Here is a 21411-nt window from a genome sequence, read left to right as displayed (position 1 = left end):
TTTTACAGGTTTTATACAGTTACAACATACACATACACTGGAACTATATGAAAAAGGAATGTCTCATCATCATCATCGAAGTGGTACAACATAGTCTCATCATATCAACGTAGTCTCAACACAAATGATGTCGATCTCATCATCATCTCAAAATAGCGATACAAGTTAATGATCACATGTCTCTTACATTGTCACCGTAGACACATGTTTCATCATCTACCTAAACTAAGACAAACGATAAGAGCGATCACGATGATCAAAAGCCGTTCTGGATGTAATGAAACTCATACGCTCCCCACCTGTTGATTCTTGTTCAGAATATGATCCTAATGACTATTCTAACCTCGAGGAGTCAAAGGCAGATGGCCTGTCCTGTTCACTCATCAAGGTGCATGTTCTAATTTGGCAAGGTTTTATTGATTGCGCATATCTTGCATATGTTGTCTTGCATTTCTTATACTTTGTTGCACCGCCATCTGCTTAGTTTACTCATCATACATGTCGAGATGCCATGCCCATCCACTATCATTACATATTCCATCTATCATCATACCATGTTTTTTAACTCAAATGTTGTTCTTGTGCATCATACATCAAAAATGAAGAGGGTGATTGCCGAACCTGAAGGAGCACCAACAAAGTCCTTGAAAAACGTGGTGGTGCCGGAGAAATCAGACAGCACCCCACTTATATTGGTTGTACAACCAGTGACACAAAATGTAGGACCGACTCCAGCAGACTGTACCCATACTTCACTGGCCACACCACTATCCCCACCACACAGGACCTGCACTCCAGCAAAAGGTATATCGATTTCATTTGCCATAGCACCAGCCGTACCACAGAAAAATCCCACTCCAGCAAAAAGTACAGCAAGTCCACTGGCCGAAGACCTATCCCGACCGGAGAGACGGCCAATTCCTGCAGATTGGAACCCCATTCCATTTATTCCCAGTTTAAAAGACAATGCTTTCAATGTTGTTAGGGACTACGTGCATATATTCCCATCATGAGAAGATTATAATAAAGACAAACACCATTTTCACATCTTCCTGTCCAACTTACGTGTAAGTGCTATTATTCATGGTTATTATTTTCCTGTTTTCTGCTAATTGAACACATCAATGATTTACATTACATTGTTGTAACTAGGCGAGGGTCAATATGGATAGTCATGACGAGAAAAGCTTGCTTGTTCTTTTCAAGGAAGCATTGCAGCAGTATCGGTGTTACCTGAGGAAATCACATTTTGATGGCAAGTCTATAAACGAATTTCTGGTGAAGTCTCATGTGCTAAATTTAGAAGAAATTGAATGGAAAAACCTTGTTATGCACTGGTCTCGTTCCCAGGATGAGGTATTGTCTATGAAATCACATGACAATTTGAACTTCTACTTTTCCGCATGTCCCTTACGGATCTTTTTTGCAGGAAATCTGCTCAAAGAAGAATTCCGGTTTGAAAAGAACGACAGGATATCACAAATATGCTGCCCACTGCTTTGCTCTTGTTAGTACCTGTTGTCCTGTATCACTGTAGTTGCATACATACTTGGTTCATTATGTGACAGCAGTATGCATGATAGCTTGCTTATCAATTTTTCGCTCCAAATTATCTGATCTGTATGAATGGTTACATTAGTGTAGAATATATCCAATGCTAATGATTTTTTTAGCTCTGCATTGTTCTTGTAAGTACATGTTGTCCTTTATCAGTGTACTTATAATGACAGGTAGTTGTTCATCTACCATCACTGTGCCGCTTATTTTCCTTTGCCCACCATTTTCTACACATCAGATCTATATTTACTCTTACCATAAGGTTGGTACTGAAGAAGTTTAGCTGTGCATTGCTCTTGACTGTACCTTTTGCCTGTATCGCTGCACTTACATTTATAGCTACTTGGTTATGTAGCATCACTCTTCATCTTATCTTAAATATTCTCCATTTTTTCGTATATTATCACATCTATATTTACTCTTAACAAAATGTAGAATAAAGGCAATGCTTATGAAGAAGATTCTATGGTAAACTTCTTGAATTGCCCCCCCATCAGCATAGACAAGGGCTTTATAGAGCATGTATTCACCAATAATGTATGTTTATCCTTCTCAAGCCTTCAAACTTTGTTGTGTATATTTGGTTAGGCATGACTGCAACAGCTGTTTATTTTTGGTGTTTGCATCAAATTGCATGTTTAAAGTTTATTATGTAGTTCATAAACAAAAGTTTGTCCTTCTCAATTTAAGTTTTCAGTTGTACAACCAAGTTCCTTCTTCATACCATGTAAATTAAACTATACAGAGCAAGTGATCTTCTTTTGCACTGCATGTATGTTTCTATTCTTCATCCGTAATCCAGTGGTGTGGTGAACCTACCCACTACAGCACAATGTCATATTCTGTAATGTCTTAACTATGAACAATGTCATATCATTCTACTATTATTTAAACCGTCTCTTTATTTGCCAATCTGAAATGGGATAAATTAACAGCACACTAATCATTGACACTTATGAGTTCTTGATCTGTAATCCAGTGGTGTTGTGAAGCTGCCAACTCCTTCATAATGTCATTTCCTGCCATGTCTTGACCTGAACAATACCATATTGTGTTAATGCAATTTTAAATTGTGTCACTTTATTCGTCAGTAAGAAATGTGATGAATTGTCAGCACTGATACTTTTATGGGAAAAACCTGTCATCTATCTGCTTGTTTATCTTTCAGAGTGTGGAAGATATAAGTGTTGAACAAGCGCAGGCTCATCATCTTGCTCAGCTGCTTGCGCTACAGCTCCCGAGCAGGGCTAACCTTTCTTGAACTCTATTGAAGTGTTGTCAGTTTTGTATATTATTTTTTCGGCATGTTTATTTGCACTGGTGGCGATCTTTGATGCCCAATGTATGTAATCTGTTGTCTGCTTGTGCTTTATTATCATAGGGCGAACTTTGATGCCTAGTGGATGTAATATGTCATAATTTCTTTATTGTATAGTCTAGGTTTTTTCTTATTCACGATGTTGCAGTTATTTTACTGTATATATATACTGTCTTCGCAGTAAACAGGCCAAACCGTAAAATTAAGGTACATAATCGGGCCGTCATGCAATCACGATGTATGATCCGCATCATGGGCCCGTCATCTTGGTCCGTTAAAAGGCCAAAAGTAAACTGGCCCACTAGTAGATTCGGGCCTTTAATAGGCCGAGTAACCCCCGGCCCTCTTTTCGCAAGAAAACTCAATGGGCTTTTAGGAGGCTGAGAAGTACGTTGGGCCTGAAACGTGTCGAACAGCTCATGGGGCGGCAGCAGCCAGAAATGGACCCCGGACCATGATTGTGCGAATCAAATCACGGGCTTTTAACAGGCCAAAATTGTCTCGGTCCTTGTTTGGCCCAATCAGATATCGGCTGCGAGCAGGCCGGATGGAAATCAGGCCATAGTTAGACCCAACTATATGATGGGCTTTTACTAAGCCAAAATTAATATAGCGCCGAAATGTTAAATGGGCCCTTAACAGGCCGAAACTAATATCAGGCCGAATTACTAAATGGTCCTTTAGCAAGTGGGCCCAAAAGCATAGCGTCCAGTTGACGGGCTGACTGTGATATGGGCCATAATTTAGCCCAAAGCCTCTTAAAGGGCCGGACCTGGTCTGGGCCGTAATTTGGCCTAGAACGTGGTAGGCTTTTAATGGGTCGGATCTCATATGGGCCATTATTAGGCCCGGAACGTGGCAGGCCATTAATGGACCGGATCAAATATGGTTCGGCATTTGGCCCAAAACATGGCAGCCAGTTAATGGGCCGGCCTACTAGGGTCCTCAAAATCTTGTGGGCCTACAGCTGGGCCGTCCCATTAATGTCGGCGAAATCTCGTGGGCCTTTAGCTGGGCCGGCCCATTATGATCCACAAGAATCTTGTGGGCCTTTACCTAGGCCGGCCCATTATGGCACACAAAAATCTTGTGGGCCTTTACCTGGGCCGGCCCATTATGGCCCGCAAAATCTTGTGGGCCTTTAGCTGGGCCAGCCCATTATGGTCCGCAAAATCTCATGGGCCTTTAGCTAGGCTAGCCCATTATGGTCCGCAAAATCTTGTGGGCCTTTAGTTGGGCCAGCCCATTTAAACTTGATGGGCCGGTCCACGTGTCAACATATCATAGGCACGTCTCGCCCATTGGATGAGTGCCACTTGTGCCAACGCGGAGCTAACACGTGTCTCCTCCAGCCAATGATGATTTTACACGTGGAAAATCCCCATTGGTAGGGGCTGTTAACGGGTTATCGGATCCAAAACCCGACCCGATAGCTTAACGGCGTTCCATTACGGTGGATGCCATGTGTCGGTTACCCTTGACAAAAGCACTTCTGTGACACGTGATTTATCGTCATGGAAGTGGACACTTCAGTGATGATAATTTTGGTAATGTCATGAACACTTCTACGACAGCACAGGTATGACTATCTTGATTCTGTCATAAATTTGTCATGGATGTACATGCATGACAGAAAATGTGACCTACTGTGACAAACACGTATCATCACGGAAGTGTCTTTTTATTGTAGTGCAGCGAGCCGACGCACATCCTTGATCCGCTTGGGTGCCTCAATCTGCTCGATGGCCTTGATCTTGTCTGGGTTTGCCTCGATCCCACGCTGCGACACAAAGAACCCGAGAAGCTTGCCGGACGGAACACCGAAGATGCACTTCTTAGGGTTCAGCTTGAGATTGATCTTGCGTAGGTTTGCAAACGTCTCTTCTAAATCTTGTACAAGAGTTGCCCTGTCCTTGGTTTTGACCACTGAGGGAGTCCTGGACTAGGGGGTGTCCGGACAGCCGGACTATCATCGTCGGCCGGACTCCAAGATTATGAAGATACAAGATTGAAGACTTTGTCCCGTGTCCGGATGGGACTTTCCTTGGTGTGGAAGGCAAGCTTGGCGATACGGATATGTAGATCTCCTACCATTGTAACCGACTCTGTGTAACCCTAGCCCTCTCCGGTGTCTATATAAACCGGAGGGTTTTAGTCCGTAGGACGAACAACCATTACAAAAATCATACCATAGGCTAGCTTCTAGGGTTTAGCCTCCTTGATCTCGTGGTAGATCCACTCTTGTAATACACATCATCAATATTAATCAAGCAGGACGTAGGGTTTTACCTCCATCAAGAGGGCCCGAACCTGGGTAAAACATCATGTCCCTCGTCTCCTGTTACCATCCGCCTAGACGCACAGTTCGGGACCCCCTACCCGAGATCTGCTAGTTTTGACACCGACATTGGTGCTTTCATTGAGAGTTCCTCTGTGTCGTCACCGATAGGCTTGATGGCTTCTTCAATCAACAACAACGCCATCCAGGGTGAGACTTTTCTCCCCGGACAGATCTTCGTATTCGGCGGCTTCGCACCGCGGGCCAATTCGCTTGGCCATCTGGAGTAGATCGAAAGCTACGCCCCTGGCCATCAGGTCAGATTTGGAAGCCTAAACTTCACGGTCGACATCCGTGGGGACTTGATCTTCGACGGGTTCGAGCCACAGCCGAGTGTGCCGCGCTGTCACGATGGGCATGATTTAGATCTGCCGCCGGACAGTGCCCTGGTGGCCCCACACAAATCCGCTCCGACTCATAGTCCGGAGCCGATTGCGCAGATCGAGGACGGGTGGCTGGACACCGCCTCGGGAGCTGCAATTTCCACGGCGATGGAGCCGAACACTGACCTCGTCCCTCACAAAGCTCGTGACTCCGAGGTGCCGGACTCCGAACCTCCCGCGCCCTTGCCAATCGAATCCGATTGGGCGCCGATCATGGAGTTCACCGCAGCGGACATCTTTCAGCACTCACCCTTTGGCGACATCCTAAATTTGCTAAAGCATCTCTCGCTATCCGGAGAGCCTTGGCCGGACTATGACCAGGATGGTTGGGATGCGGACGATGAAGAAATTCAAAGCCCACCCACCACCCACTTTGTAGCCACTGTCGACGATCTAACCGACATGCTAGACTACGACTCTGAAGACATCGACGGTATGGACGACGATGCCGGAGACGATCAAGAACCAGCGCCTACAGGGCACTGGAAGACCACCTCATCATATGACATATACATGGTGGACACCCCAAAAGATGGGGATGGCGAAGAAGCTGCGGAGGCAGATTCCTTAAAGAAACAGCCCAAGCGCCGACATCAACGGTGCCGCTCTAAATCCCGCCACAGCAAGAATGGAGATTCCGGCACCGGAGATAATAACACCCCAGAGAGTGCCGAAGACAACCCCCTCCAGCACGATGCAACACAGGAGGACGGGGAAGCCAGCCCTCGAGAGAGAGCGGCAGATGAGGAGTTAGAGGATGACAATTACATGCGTCCCTCCGGAGACGAGGCAAGCCTCAACGACGACGAATTTGTCGTGCCCGAGGATCCCGTCGAACAAGAGCGTTTTAAACGCAGGCTAATGGCCATGGCGAATAGCCTAAAGAAAAAGCAGCAACAGCTTCAAGCTGATCAAGACCTGCTGGTCGACAGATGGACCGAGGTCCTCGCGGCCCAAGAGTACGAACTCGAACGCCCCTCCAAGAGCTACCCAAAACGCAAGTTGCTCCCCCGACTAGAGGAGGAAGCATATATACCTTCATCATCAGCGCACAATACGACAGACCGACCACCCCGTGGTCGTGACAGAGAGGCACCTAGGCCCTCCACCAAGACCGTACCCCGGCATCGCTCAAAAAGTACGAAGCCACGAGGGAACGCGCCGGACTTGCAAGATATATTGGAGGACAAGGCAAGACGATCCAGATCTATCTATGGATCACGTGGGCGCCCCACGACCCACGACGAATACCGTCGTGCCGGATACAGCAACTCTGGCCGGGCCGAACAGAGCAGACAACGCTCTCTTGAGCTACGTCGAGACATTACCCAATACAGAGGCGCCGCAAACCCACTACGCTTCACATACGAAGTAATGGATCATCAAATCCCTGAAGGGTTTAAACCCGTCAACATTGAATCCTACGATGGCACAACAGACCCCGCGGTTTGGATCGAAGATTATCTCCTTCATATCCATATGGCCCGCGGAGAGGATCTCCACGCCATCAAATATCTCCCGCTCAAGCTTAAAGGACCAGCTAGGCATTGGCTCAACAGCCTGCCCGCAGAGTCAATTGGGTGTTGGGAGGACCTGGAAGCCGCATTCCTCGACAACTTCCAGGGCACATACGTGCGACCACCAGACGCCGATGACCTAAGCCACATAATTCAGCAGCCAGATGAATCGGCCAGACAGTTCTGGACACGGTTCTTAACCAAGAAAAATCAAATCGTCGACTGTCCGGATGCAGAGGCCCTCGCAGCCTTCAAACATAACATCCGCGACGAGTGGCTAGCCCGGCACCTAGGATAGGAAAAGCCGAAATCCATGGCAGCCCTCACATCACTCATGACCCGCTTTTGTGCGGGAGAGGATAGCTGGCTAGCTCGAAGCAACAACCTCAGCAAAAATGCTGACAGTCCGGATACCAAGGACCACAATGGCAGGTCGCATCGAAACAAAAACAAACGCCGCATTAACGGCGACAACAATGAGGATACGGCAGTCAACGCCGGATTCCGAGGCTCTAAACCCGGTCAACGGAAGAAGCCATTCAAAAGAACCACTCCGGATCCGTCCAATTTGGACCGAATACTCGACCGCTCTTGCCAGATACATGGCACCCCCGAAAAGCCAGCTAACCACACCAACAGAGATTGTTGGGTATTCAAGCAGGCAGGCAAGTTAATTGCCGAAAACAGTAACAAGGGGCTGCACAGCGACAACGAGGAAGAGACCCGGCCGCCGAACAGTAGAGGACAGAAGGGCTTCCCCCACAAGTGCGGACGGTAAACATGATATACGCAACCCATATACCAAAGAGGGAGCGGAAGCGTGCACTAAGGGACGTATATGCGATGGAGCCAGTCGCCCCAAAGTTCAATCCATGGTCCTCTTGCCCGATCACTTTCGGTCGAAGAGACCATCCGACCAGTATCCGCCATGGCGGATTCGCCACATTGGTTTTAGACCCAATCGTCGATGGATTTCACCTCACAAGAGTCCTGATGGACGGCGGCAGTAGCCTGAACCTGCTTTATCAGGATACAGTGTGCAAGATGGGCATAGACCCCTCAAGGATTAAACCTACAAAGACGACCTTCAAAGGCGTCATACCAGGTGTTGAGGCCAATTGTAGAGGCTCAGTCACACTGGGAGTGGTCTTCAGATCCCCGGATAATTTCCGAAGCGAGGAGTTAATCTTCGACATAGTCCCGTACCACAGCGGCTATCACGCTCTGCTCGGACGAACCGTGTTTGCAAAGTTCAACGCGGTGCCGCATTATGCATACCTCAAGCTCAAGATGCCAGGCCCTCGTGGAGTCATCACGGTCAACGGAAATACGGAACGCTCCCTCCGAACGGAGGAACATACAGCGGCTCTCGCGGCAGAAGTACAGAGCAGCCTTTTAAGGCAATTTTCGAGTCCGGCCGTTAAACGATCGGACACGGCCAAACGCGCCCGAAGCAACATCAATCAAGACCACCTGGCACGTTCCGAGCATGCGTAGCAATGCGGCCCCAACTCCAGCCCTCGCATGATTGTAAGACCAGCTCTCCGCGTACATCATTACGCTCTGGAGATACCATGGGAATAGGGGAAGGGACACGACCACAACAGACCCAGAGTGCGGCTCGACCACACCAGGGGCTCCCAAGTGTGTCGCTCTTTTTATTTTTTATTTTTCTTCTTTTTTTACACAGGACTCCGTTTACTAGAGGTCCTGTCCAGCCGTAGATCGGCCGAACTCACGATGCAATAGCCAGGGAGGAACAAAGGCTGCGACGAACACTCGGGTGGTCTCTATTACGAGCATTAATTTTGTTAAATACACCATTCCGCAGCCTACCCCTGGAGGGATACATGTCTAATTAAGTCCTATCCCTTGCTTACAGCACTATTTGTATCGCTCTGCGCCAATAGCAGAATTCCTTGAATAAACAATGCAACACTTTTTGCCTATAATTGCATTACTTTATATACATGTTCATCAATGACATCTTGCACCCGTATATTTTGGTACGGCCAAAGACACCAGGGGCTTATGTTCCCCGCATTATGGTGTGATAAGTCCAAACACTTTCACAAGTGCGGCACCCCGAACGTATAGCATTATATGAATCGGCTCTGAATCATGTCTTGGGTCAATAGTTGGGTTTGCCCCGCTCCCATGTTTTGGTACCTTGCGTTCCGTTCTGTCGGCTAAGGTAGCACTGGGAGAACCACTGCGATTGCGCCCCGATTGAGCTGGGCGAGCGCCTGAGTGGAGAAAGCTAAAACTGACTGTCATGATAAGGCGAGAGACTGCTCGCTGTTCGAGAGGTCTTTTCGAGTCCCTAAAGACTTATGCCGCTTCAAGCGAAGAACCGGATAATGTCCAGCCAAGGCGTGGATAGCGCCCCGAACTCGGTCTTCCGACACTAGGGGCTTCACCAAAATTTAAAATTATAGAATTCTATGGCTAAGTGAGAGTGTTCAAGCATTATAAGTCCGGTTGCCTTGTTCGTTGTGTTGAGCGCCTCCCTAGATGGACCCAAAAATGGGAACAAGAGTGCTCAAGTTTATCCCGAACACCCCAGCACTAGTGGCATGGGGGCTGAAGCCGACGACTTGCCATCTCTCAGATTTTATAAACGGCCGCACAGAAGGTAATATTTTAAATCAATAAGCGTTGCTTAGCGCATATGAACAAAGTTTTCAGCGCACAGGATAACACATAGCTAGTTTACTCAATAATTACATATCTGGGGCACTCATCCGCAATCTTGCGGGCACCCTTCAGGACAGTCTTATAGTACATCTCAGGCGTACGATACTCCTTGCCCGCTGGCGGCACGTCAGTGATAAGCCTCTCCGCATCCAGCCTGCCCCAATGCACCTTCGCGCGGGCAAGGGCCCGACGAGCACCTTCAATACAGGCGGAGCGCTTGATGACCTCCACCCAGGGGCATGCATCCACCAGCCGCCGCACGAGGCCGAAGTAGCTCCCAGGCATGGCCTCTCCAGGCCACAGCCTGACTATGAGGCCCTTCATGGCCTGCTCGGCTACCTTGTGGAGCTCGACCAGCTGCTTCAGCTGGTCGCTAGGGGGCACCGGATGGCCGGCCTCAGCGTACTGAGACCAGAAGACCTTCTCCGTTGAGCTCCCCTCCTCGGCTCGGTAGAAAGCGGCGGCATCGGACACACTGCGAGGCAGATCTGCAAACGCCCCTGGAGAGCTCCGAATTTGGGTAAGTGTCAGGTAGTTTACATTAACATGCTTGCTTTGCATGAAAAATGCCTTACCCGCCGCTATTTTCTTCACCATCTCAATCTCCTGGAGGGCCTTATGGGCCTCGGCCTTGGTGGCCTTGGCACTTTCGAGAGCCCAGGCAAGCTCGGACTCTCGAGTCTTCGAGTCGCGCTCCAATCTCTCATGCTTTTCCATGAGAGCCTGGAGCTCTTGCCGCACCTCCGCCACCCGCGCCTCCTGCCTCTCTCGCTCCGTCCATTCCGCGGCCGCATTGAGTTCGGCCGCAGACACAGCCTCCTTCAGGGTCGCCACCTCGTTCGTGGCCCCTGCAGTACCCATGTTATCCTTGTTATTTTTTGCAACCTAAATCCTTTTCTGTAAGGTACAAATTTCAAAGTGGTGTTACTCACCTTCTTTGTCCTCGAGCTGCTTCTTGGCACGGCCGAGCTCTTGCTCGGACCACTCGAGGTCCTGCTTCAAAGCACCGACCTCCGCAGTCAGTGCGGCAGAGGTCAGTAGCACAGCCTGCAAACCCATATTGACATAATTTTTAGCAACCCTGCGTATATCTTTTTTAGATCCTCAGTCCGGCTTTTCTTTCCGAACACCAAACCGAGCATCAGGGGCTACTGTCTATGTGGTATTACATTACATATTTTAAACTTCTTACCTCAAAGCCTGTTAGAAGGCTACTGCAGGCTTCGGTCAGCCCGCTCTTGGCGAGCTGAACCTTCTGAATCACCACACTCATAATAGTGCGGTCTTCTTCCTTGATGGAAGCGCCCTTGAGCGCCTCCAACAAATTGTCCGGCGCCTCCGGTTGGACGGGGGCCGCCAGCGTCATGGTCTTGCCCTTCTTACGAAGGGGCCGCCTGCCGGACTCCGGAACCACTGCTGGTTCCGGCGTGGAGTCCGGCGCAAAGTCTGGGAGGCTGCCCTCTGGTGCCTCCGGAGCCTCCTCCTGATGGGTCCCTTCCCGGGATCCCACCTCGGCATCCTCAGCGTCGCGAGGGGTGGAGGCAGTCGGGATGGAATCTACATCCGACGGAGCCAACGACCCGCTCGATGAAGCGGGGAGATCATCATCGGCCGGACTGCAGGCAACGTGCGGCATTAGAAGGACACTATGTGACACAAAAAGAAATTGTAAATCACTCAGGAATCCGGATACTTACGATCTCGCCGGAGACCTGGCCCTTGAGGGCCACTCTTCGTCGCCAACGTTGGCGTTGGCGGAGCTGTCCGGGGGAATAGTCCTTCCCCTCTTGGACCCTTCAGCCTCCCCTATTGGGGAAGCCTTCCTCTTCCTCTCTCCTTCCTCTAGGAGAGAGTCCTCTTCCTCCTCGTCGTCTTCGGGGGAGGAGTCCACCTCTGAGCCATCGGACACCTGAAAACGGGAACTCTTTCGAGTACCCGTGGCCACCTTCTTGGCCTTCTTCTCCGGCACCACGTGCGGTACCTGAACCAGCAGCCCCGCTAGACGGGCATCTACTGGGTTTTCTGGCATGGGAGCCGGGCAGACAATCTGCTCGACCTTCTTCATCCAGTCCTGTCAGAGGAAAAGGGAGATTGAAAGCCGCATAGGGTCAAACTATTAAAAACAAGTGTCCCGTAAAGGGGTAGAATCACTTACCTCGTCAGCTGGACGCTGCGAGCAAAATCCGCGATCTTCGGTGGCGGATGCGGGAGCTTCGGCGCCCTTGAACAGCACCCTCCAGGCGCCTTCATACGTTGTGTCGAAGAGCCCGCTCAATGCCTGGTGCTGTGTTGGATTGAACTCCCACAATTTAAATGCCCGTTCTTGGCACGGGAGAATCCGGCGGACGAGCATGACTTGGACCACATTGGCAAGCCTGAGCTTCTTGCTCACCAGCTTCTGGATACAGGCTTGGAGTCCCGTCAGCTCCTCCGAATCACCCCATAGCAAGCCCTTCTCTTTCCAGGAGGTGAGCTGCGTAGGGATACCAGATCTGAACTCGGGGGCCGCCGCCCACGTAGGGTCGCGCGGCTCGGTGATATAGAACCACCCCGATTGCCACCCCTTGACGGACTCCATGAAGGCCCCTTCGAGCCAGATGACGTTGGGCATCTTGCCCAACATGGCGCCTCCGCACTCTGCTTGAGTGCCCTTCACCACCTTCGGCTTGACATTGAAGGTCTTGAGCCACAAGCCAAAGTGGGGCTGGATGCAGAGGAAGGCCTCGCACACGACGATAAACGCCGAGATGCTGAGGATGAAGTTTGGCGCCAGATCGTGGAAATCCAGGCCGTAATAGTACATGAGCCCCCGGACAAAGGGATGCAATGGGAAGCCCAATCCATGGAGGAAGTGGGGAAGGAATACGACCCTCTCATGGGGCCTAGGGGTAGGGATGAGCTGCCCCTTGTCGGGCAGCCGGTGCGCGATGTCGCCGGAAAGGTATCCGGCGCTGCGCAGTTTTGCGATGTGCTCCTTCGTAACGGTGGAGGCCAGCCATTTGCCTCCCGCTCCGGACATGGTCGGAGAAGGTCGAGGCGAGATGCGCAGACTTGGGCGCTGGAGCTCGAGTGCGCGGAGATGGATAAGCAAAGGAGGAAGAAGGCGTAGGTGAAAAGGTGGATCCTTATCCCCTTATATATGGGCGAACGAAAACTATGCGTCCCCATCGGCCTGATAAAACTCGCTTATCTCCCAAGCGCCACCATCAATGGCGCGGTTGGGTTACCCACGTCCATATTTATGAGAATCCCAGAATAAGGGGAAACACGATCTCTGCTTCGACAAGACGTGCCAAGGAAACCGCTTCGTTGAACACGCTGAGGTGGTGTAGTAAAAAACAATTCAAGTAAAGGCTTGGTAGTGGTGTGACGTCATGCCACAAAATACGTCAGCAGATTGAACTTGTGTACATATTATTCTCTCTACGGTGGAATGTGGAATTTATTTTGCAGAGCCGGACACTATCCTGGTGTTCACAATCTTCGATGAATTATTCGGAGGGGGAACCCGCCTTGCAATGCCGAACAAATATGCGCGCCGGACTCATCGTCATTGAAGCCTGGTTCAGGGGCTACTGAGGGAGTCCTGGACTAGGGGGTGTCCGGACAGCCGGACTATCATCGTCGGCCGGACTCCAAGATTATGAAGATACAAGATTGAAGACTTTGTCCCGTGTCCGGATGGGACTTTCCTTGGCGCGGAAGGCAAGCTTGGCGATACGGATATGTAGATCTCCTACCATTGTAACCGACTCTGTGTAACCCTAGCCCTCTCCGGTGTCTATATAAACCGGAGGGTTTTAGTCCGTAGGACGAACAACCATTACAACAATCATACCATAGGCTAGCTTCTAGGGTTTAGCCTCCTTGATCTCGTGGTAGATCCACTCTTGTAATACACATCATCAATATTAATCAAGCAGGATGTAGGGTTTTACCTCCATCAAGAGGGCCCGAACCTGGGTAAAACATCGTGTCCCTCGTCTCATGTTACCATCCGCCCAGACGCACAGTTCGGGACCCCCTACCCGAGATCCGCCGGTTTTGACACCGACAACCACTATGTCATCCATATAAGCTTCCATATTTCTATGTAGCTGGGGCTCAAAACCAATCTGGACTGCTCTTGCAAACGTCGAGCCAGCACTCTTCAACCCAAAAGGCATCCGTATAAAACAATACGTACCACATGGGGTGATGAACGTTCTCTTCTCTTTGTCTTGTTTCGTCATAAAGATCTGGTGGTATCCTGAGTAGGCATCAAGGAATGACAACAGATCACACCCGGCCATGGAGTCAACAATTTGGTCGATGCACGGCAATGGGAAAGGGTCCTTGGGACAAGCCTTATTGATATATGTGTAGTCAATACATGGCCTCACTTCCCATTCGCCTTGCACACCACTACTAGATTGGCCAACCACGTCGGATGGAGCACTCCTCTCACCAGTCCTGCGGCTCGACGGAGTGCCGGCCGGATGGCCCTGTTGGTCGTGTCTTGTCTTTGTTGGCGACACCAACGAGGCTCCGGATAGTGCCTCTCCATTTATCGAGCTTTTCAGCAGTTGGAGGGAAGTCGAGGAGCAGCTGCGCGCGCGCCAAGGCCTCCGAGGGCATGGGTGGCGTGGGTGGCGGCGAAACCTGTGTGGATCACGACGCGCTCCGACTTCTAACCACGTTAGAAGGGGCTCTATCACGGCCCAGCGGTTGCACGCCTTCTTCGTCAGTGCCTCGGTGCGCATGTTGGCCTTCTATGTCCCTTGAGTGCTGCATAGGGCTCTTCCCACGGCGGCGCCCAGGGTCACTGGTGTGGTGACGCCGTTTGTCGCGCACGCCCTGAGAAGAGCACACTGTGGGCGCCGGTGTGGGCGTCTTGGAAGTCGCCGTGCCGCCTGCACGTGGCACGACGGTGCTTTTGGAGGGCCCGGCTCTGTCTTTGTACTTGGCGGCGTGTGGCTCATCGCTCTGTGCGCGAACGATGCTGCTCGCCAGGCTCTGACTGCCAGAACGGTGTTGGTGCTCGCGGGCCGCGGATCGGGTTCTGTCCGTGACTGGCCCGCTGCTCGCCCGCACTGTCACGAGCCATCCGGCTCCGGACGGACCGATCACCGTCGCTGACTTCTTTTTGGGAGCCATGGCGATGAAGAAGAACTACTAGGCTAACTGCTTGACCAGATTCTCACAACTGGGCGTCCCCTACCTGGCGCGCCAAAGATGTCGGTGCGAACGACACCTATGGGATCACAAGAATCCCTACTACGGTTGCGGGGCGCGGGGTCGTGAGAAGAGCGGGATTAATAGGAAGCACACGGATCGTTTACCCAGGTTCGGGCTGCAAAGGTGCGTAATACCCTAGTCCTGCTTTGGTGGATGTATTGAGTGTTCTTGTGTTTCTTGAGCTAGCTACGGGGTGCAACTTGCCCAAAAGAGCCGAATCCTTCTCCTGGATGCCTTAGGCCTCCTTTTATAGGTAAGGGGATCGCCACAGTGGCACACAGGAGGTGGCATCGGGGTACTATGGCTAAGCCTATCGCTTTGCCATTACGGGACAAGATGCATTTAATGCGCCTCTAAGGTGTCCCCTTGCTTTACTGCCGCTTCAACCTACCCCTACACGCGTCCAGGCCAGCGAGGTGGGCGGTGCCATGTAGGCTGGCAGGCTGCTGAGCTGGAGCGGTGGTAGGGTCTTCACAAAGATCTGCATGCCACTGCTATGTCTTGCGCTTGCGTTGGTTTTCCCCGAAGAGGAGAGGACGATGCAGCAGAGTAGCGTAAGTATTTCCCTCAGTTTTTGAGAACCAAGGTGTCAATCAATAGGAGGCTACGCGTGAGTCCCTCGTACCTGCACAAAGCAAATAACTCCTCGCAACCAACGCGATAAGGGGTTGTCAATCCCTTCACGGTCACTTACGAGAGTGAGATCTGATAGAGATGATAGATAATATTTTTGGTATTTTGGTACAAAGATGCAAAGTAAAATAAACGGCAAAGTAAAAAAGCAAAGCAATAATAAAGCGTAGGAAGATTAATAAGATCAGAATAGACCCGGGGGCCATAGATTTCACTAGTGGCTTCTCTCAAGAGCATAAGTATTTTACGGTGGGTGAACGAATTACTGTTGAGCAATTGACAGAATTGAGCATAGTTATGAGAGTATCTAGGTATGATCATGTATATAGGCATCACGTCCGAGAGGCAAGTAGACCGACTCCCGCCTGCATCTACTACTATTACTCCACTCATCGACCGCTATCCGGCATGCATCTAGAGTATTAAGTTAATGAAAACAGAGTAACGCCTTAAGCGAGATGACATGATGTAGAGGGATAAATTCATGCAATATGATAAAAACCCCATCTTGTTATCCTCAATGGCAACAATACAATACGTGCCTTGCAGCCCCTACTGTGACTGGGAAAGGACACCGCAAGATTGAACCCAAAGCTAAGCACTTCTCCCATTGCAAGAACTACCAATCTAGTTGGCCAAACCAAACGGATAATTCGAAGAGACTTGCAAAGATAACCAATCATACATAAAAGAATTCAGAGAAGATTCAAATATTGTTCATAGATAATCTTGATCATAAACCCACAATTCATCGGTCTCAGCGAACACACCGCAAAAAGAAGATTACATCGAATAGATCTCCACGAGAGAGGGGGAGAACATTGTATTGATATCCAAAAAGAGAGAAAAATCTATCTAGCTACTAACTATGGACCCAAAGGTCTGAAGTAAACTACTCACACTTCATCGGAGAGGCTATGATGATGATGTAGAAGCCCTCCCTGGTGGATTCCCCTTCCGGCAGAGCTCCGGAACAGGCTCCAAGATGGGATCTCATGGATACAGAAAGTTGCGGCGGTGGAATTAGGTTTTTGGCTCCGTATCTAATCTGTTGGGGGTACGTAGGTATATATAGGAGGAAGGAGTATGTAGGTGGAGCTTCGGGGGGCCCACGAGGCATGGGGCGCGCCCTCCACCCTCGTGGCCGCTGTCAGTGTCAAAACCGGCGGATCTCGGGTAGGGGGTACCGATCTGTGCATCTAGGCTGATGGTAACAGGAAGCAAGGGACACAGATGTTAATCCAGGTTCGAGCCCTCTTGATGGAGGTAAAACCCTACTTCCTGCTTGATTAATATTGAAGATATGGGTAGTACAAGAGTAGATCTACCACGAGATCGTAGAGGCTAAACCCTAAGAGATAGCCTATGATGGTATGATTGCAATTGTGATCGGCCTCCTAAGGACCAACCTCTCTGGTTTATATAGACACCGGAGAGGGCTAGGGTTTACATGGAGTCGGTTACAAGGAAGGAAACACAATATCCGGATCGCCAAGCTTGTCTTCCACGCAAAGGAGAGTCCTATCCGGACACGGGCCGAAGTCTTGAGTCTTGTATCTTCACGCTTCAATAGTCCGGATGTTGTACACAGTCCGGCTGTCCGGATACCCCCTAATCCAGGACTCCCTCAGTAGCCCCTGAACCAGGCTTCAATGACGATGAGTCCGGCACGCAGTCTTGTCTTCGGCATTGCAAGGAGGGTTCCTTCTCCGAATACTCCAACGTAGTTATCGAACACTCAAACTGTATCCAGATCTGCAAGATGATCTTCACATACCATTGTAGGGAACATAGCATAAACCTAATCTGCTGACAATCTTCATACGTCATGCCCTTGCATCGCGGTCTGGTCCAACGTGAACCGGCATTTCTTGCCCCACCTCGACTCGTATTACGAGGCGATTTTACTGGCACGTCCTTCCAAAGCAGAGATTGTGTTCCTCTTATTACGGGATTTTCCATTAATATGGGTGTGCGTGACCCCATGACGACCGTTGGTATAACTCCATGTGTTTTTAGATAAGCCTCAAGCGGTCATGCCGAGGACTCTTGATATTCACCCCCTTTATAATGGGGTCGAGGCCTATCCCTCTTTTCCACCTTCCTCGCGCCTTCTCGCACCTCGAGTTCTAACCCTCAAGACCTAAGCTCCAACACCCGGACATATAACTCGTGCTCAGAGTCATAGTCTACCTCTCACCATGGATCTCAACCGGCCCTCCCATTCCAAATATACCAGTGATCAATGGTTCCCCATTGTGGTGACCCGCCTGGAAAGGATGGGAATTTAATGGTGAAGGGATGTTACATAGTCAGCGAGAAATTTCTAGGGCAAGAATAATAAGACACACGATAAGTCTTTTTCCAGGGGCAGTATATACACGACTATTGGACTTGTAGGCACCGGCACACGGTGTCGTTTACCGATGATGTGAGGAAACGGCCGACAGGACTACAACAACTTTTATTATTTTGCAAAATGGCAAAGGCAAATATAACAAGTGGTAGCAAATAAATTGTACAAAATTCATAGAACTTATTTCTTTTATTTCTCCCAAACGGTTCAACAGGTCAACACGAAACAACATAAGGGCCAGTTATTTTGGTCGATTCTCCCAGAATCGAGAATCGCCCCTCTCTCCAGCTTCTCCCAGAATCGCCGCTCAATATATTTTTGTTTACAATCCTAGCTAATTAGACCTTAACTGATAGGATTGTAAAAAAAAATATAGTGACAATTCTGGGAGAAGTTGGGGAGGGGGCCCAAAAGAACTGGCCCTAACTCTATTACTACACCGACGACATACGGTGGAAAGTAATAGAACCCAGCTTGAGGCATAACTCATTCTCCACCAGCGTTGTGTTTTATAACGGTTGAGTTTATACAATCTTCATAGTTCCAAATCACCACGAAACTTTATAGGCCAACAAAACTCAATTACTACACTGATTAGTTTCATATATATATTTTAGAAGGGTATAATAAAAATATCAACAAACATTAAGCTGCAAGAATATAACATTGGAGGTCATAATACATTTGTTTAATTAAGAAAAAAAAAAATAGGGACTAGCCCCTGTGGCATTTTTATCAAGAAAAAACACGTGCACACTATGATTAAATCTATAACAGATCCTAAAATAGTACACTGGTTCAAGCCAAATTTTTTTTATCTAGATGCGCTCGTTACCAGCGTGCCTTTATGCTCGCCATGGAAAACGAGAACTAGCTAAGAACAAGGCGGCTTGCTTCGGAGAGAAGACGGTAACAAACAACATTAAAGACTGATTAATGAAACAAACGGAAATTGAGTGAGACAACAAGAATAATTTCTACTACTACCTCTCTGTAGCAAAATACTTGTAACCGGGAGTACAAGTTCCCTTAACTACAAGTATTTTGGTACAGAGGGAGTAGATGCTAGCAGCAGCAACAACAACAACAATAACAACAACAAAATTAACAAGGGTGAATGGAGTGTTGTACTTTTAAATAAATAAGTAAACTAATCATGCGCCGATGGGGGGAGCGTCCTCACCTTGGATCTCCCCGGCGTCGCGTTGCGCACGGGTGAATTTATACTCGTGGCCGCCGGCCGGTTGACGACGTACGCGAGGGAACGGCATGCGCCATCCATGGAGATGAGAGGAGGCCTCTGCCTGCATGTAGATCGAGAGGCATATGGTCAGAATTCACAATAAAAAACACCGGGAAGGATGCAAAAACTTGTATGAAGCGATGGATCCAACCACAACCGTGCAGGGGGGAGAAACGGAGATGCGATCGACATGCAAAGCATATAGGGAGGGAGCGGCCGGCGGCAGAAGAGGGATCCGGCCGGCCGGCGTGGCTGGAGGGTTAGGGTACGGGTAGGGGATGGGAGGATAGGCGAAGCGAGGCTCCCAGCCAGATCTGATCGATCTCATCTCAAGAGGAAGGGAGAAGAGTCAGACCCAGAGAGGGCCGGAGAGGTAAATAATTAATAGCATTAGTCAACTATAGGCGGTAATTAGAGCGCAGCCCGGTGCATGTCGACACGTAACCTTATTATTTTCCTTCTTCCAAATTGTTTTTTTTTTGGGCTGGCTTCTTCCAAATTGTTTCGTTATGTATGGCAGAAAAAAGAAAATGGTGCACATACACATGTTGGGCGCATGTACGTACGTGCTGAGGTGGTGTCCCATCGCCACGCAGTCGCGTCCGTCCGCACTCACTCCAACACTGTACGGCTCTGCTGGTGGGTGGGCAGTGACTTGAGTGCGAGTAGACTGGCAGCTGGTGGTCCGAAGCAACAGAGTAGAGAGAGATAGAGCAGCCAATTTAGAGCAGAGATGAGGGGAACCTGCCTGATACCGCTAGCAGCTACTCCTAGCTGTGCACCGGCAGTCCTGTGCACCGGACCGGAGGAAGGAGAGGGGACTCTCGCCGGCTGTTGGCAGCCAACCTAGCCAGCGGATCTGAAGGTCGGCTGGCGTTGGCAGCCGGCGGGGCAGCGCAGCCCCAGCTGCCTGTGGCCGGCAGATAAGCGTAGGCCAGGCACAACGGCGGTCACCGGCCGGAGGGACTGCTATCCTCGCGCAGCTGGCGGGACAGAGCAGCCCCGCGCAGCGGTCACCGGCCGGAGGGATTGCTATCCTCGCGCAGCCGCCGGGACAGAGCAGCCCCGCGCAGCGGTCACCGGCCGATGGGACTGCATGCCGTCGGCGACCGGCGGATGGATCAGCCAGCGGGAAAGAGAGACCTAGCGGCGACTGGCGGCAAGACGGATACTGGCCGTGTCCGGCGCCCGGTGGTGCGCGGTGTGGTGGGAGAGAGATGAGATGCGGCCGAGAGAGAAAGATGGGGGAGAGAGACGAGATGCAGCCGAGAGAGAAAGATGGGGGGTGAGAGACGGCTGGGAGATGGACCAGAAAGAGACTGCACACCAAACCTAGAAATATCTGCTTATGTACTCGCTCCTGGAGGACGCCCGCCCAGCCCAATTTGATTGTTCTGTTCTCAAAGTTCTCACCATCCCTCAGCCCAAAGCATAATTAACAAGATTAATTAGTGCAGAAAGAGTGATTTGGACCTGGCCCTAGCTGGCCTATAAGAAAGGGTCCAAGAGTCACCAGCTAAATGGGCTGTCTTACCTAAAAAAAAGGCTAAATGGGCTGGCCATTTGTCAACAAATAAAATGATGCAACTTTGAACAAATAAAATTTTGCTCAAAAAACATAAACAAATCAGTTTTATAGGTCCAGCAAAAAACAATTCACCCTTCTTTTTTTGTTCATTTATACTGACCGAGGAGCTTTTTGTAGAGGATAAACATCAACACAAAGCACCTCACGATTGAAAATTACAAGGACATCCCTGATATGCACATCAGTTCGAAGCTCCATCATGAGTTGATGGCTCGAGAATTTGTGATTTTTTCCGAGTGATTCTTATTTGGTTTTCACTGGATCTTTGCCACTTCTCGGTTATTTCTAACGTTAATACTTCAAAAGAGAAGAAAATTTGTTTTTCCATTGTTTGGCAAGAAATGTCATTTATGGAAGGAAACCAAGGAGAATTACTATGAATCAAGTCAATTGGAACAACTTTCATGCGGAGAGGCAAGTCATTAGGCGCACCAGAGCAAAATACGCCCTTCCATGCAAGCGCCAACGCTCGCATAAGTGGTCATATGAGGTGCCAACAGCTCCACCACGCCTATACAAAGACACTTTCATGAAGGGACCGACGGGGGGGGGGGGGGGGAGAAC

At 49.7% G+C, this 21411-nt stretch overlaps 1 protein-coding gene across 11 annotated transcripts; it reads right to left on the bottom strand.

Moving 5' to 3' along the window:
* Positions 1-1863: 1863 nt before the first annotated feature.
* Positions 1864-20583, bottom strand: LOC123047200 (uncharacterized). Of its 11 annotated transcripts, none has more exons than XR_006422839.1 (3): positions 19826-20583; positions 19200-19320; positions 1864-2591 (listed from the first exon to the last, which is right to left on the bottom strand). XR_006422839.1 is itself a non-coding variant. In XM_044470696.1 (3 exons), exons 1-3 carry the CDS (start codon positions 19815-19817, stop codon positions 2497-2499), a joined length of 231 nt encoding a protein of 76 aa, XP_044326631.1. In that variant the 5' UTR covers positions 19818-20010; the 3' UTR covers positions 1864-2496. The 11 variants fall into 11 exon arrangements, 5 of the variants coding, with proteins under 5 accessions (XP_044326631.1, XP_044326626.1, XP_044326627.1 ...); XR_006422840.1 differs by having other exon boundaries at positions 19200-19316; positions 20004-20583; XM_044470696.1 differs by having other exon boundaries at positions 19803-20010.
* Positions 20584-21411: the final 828 nt, after the last annotated feature.

This window comes from Triticum aestivum, chromosome 2B (assembly GCF_018294505.1).
Source record: "Triticum aestivum cultivar Chinese Spring chromosome 2B, IWGSC CS RefSeq v2.1, whole genome shotgun sequence".
NCBI classification, from domain to species: Eukaryota; Viridiplantae; Streptophyta; class Magnoliopsida; order Poales; family Poaceae; genus Triticum; species Triticum aestivum.
The sequence above is the reverse complement of the archived record's forward strand: the minus strand, read 5'-3'. Positions and strand labels throughout refer to the sequence as shown.

Bases quoted from the DNA above. Each gene is read 5' to 3' on its own strand.
- LOC123047200 (XM_044470691.1), bottom strand. From the start codon at position 19,587: ATGAGATCGATCAGATCTGGCTGGGAGCCTCGCTTCGCCTATCCTCCC. The intron at 19,321-19,410 runs GTTGGATCCATC...ATCTACATGCAG, and splicing joins CTCCCCCCTGCACGGTTGTG to GCAGAGGCCTCCTCTCATCT. The intron at 2,592-19,199 runs GTGAGGACGCTC...GGTATTGTTCAG, and splicing joins CGACGCCGGGGAGATCCAAG to GTCAAGACATGGCAGGAAAT.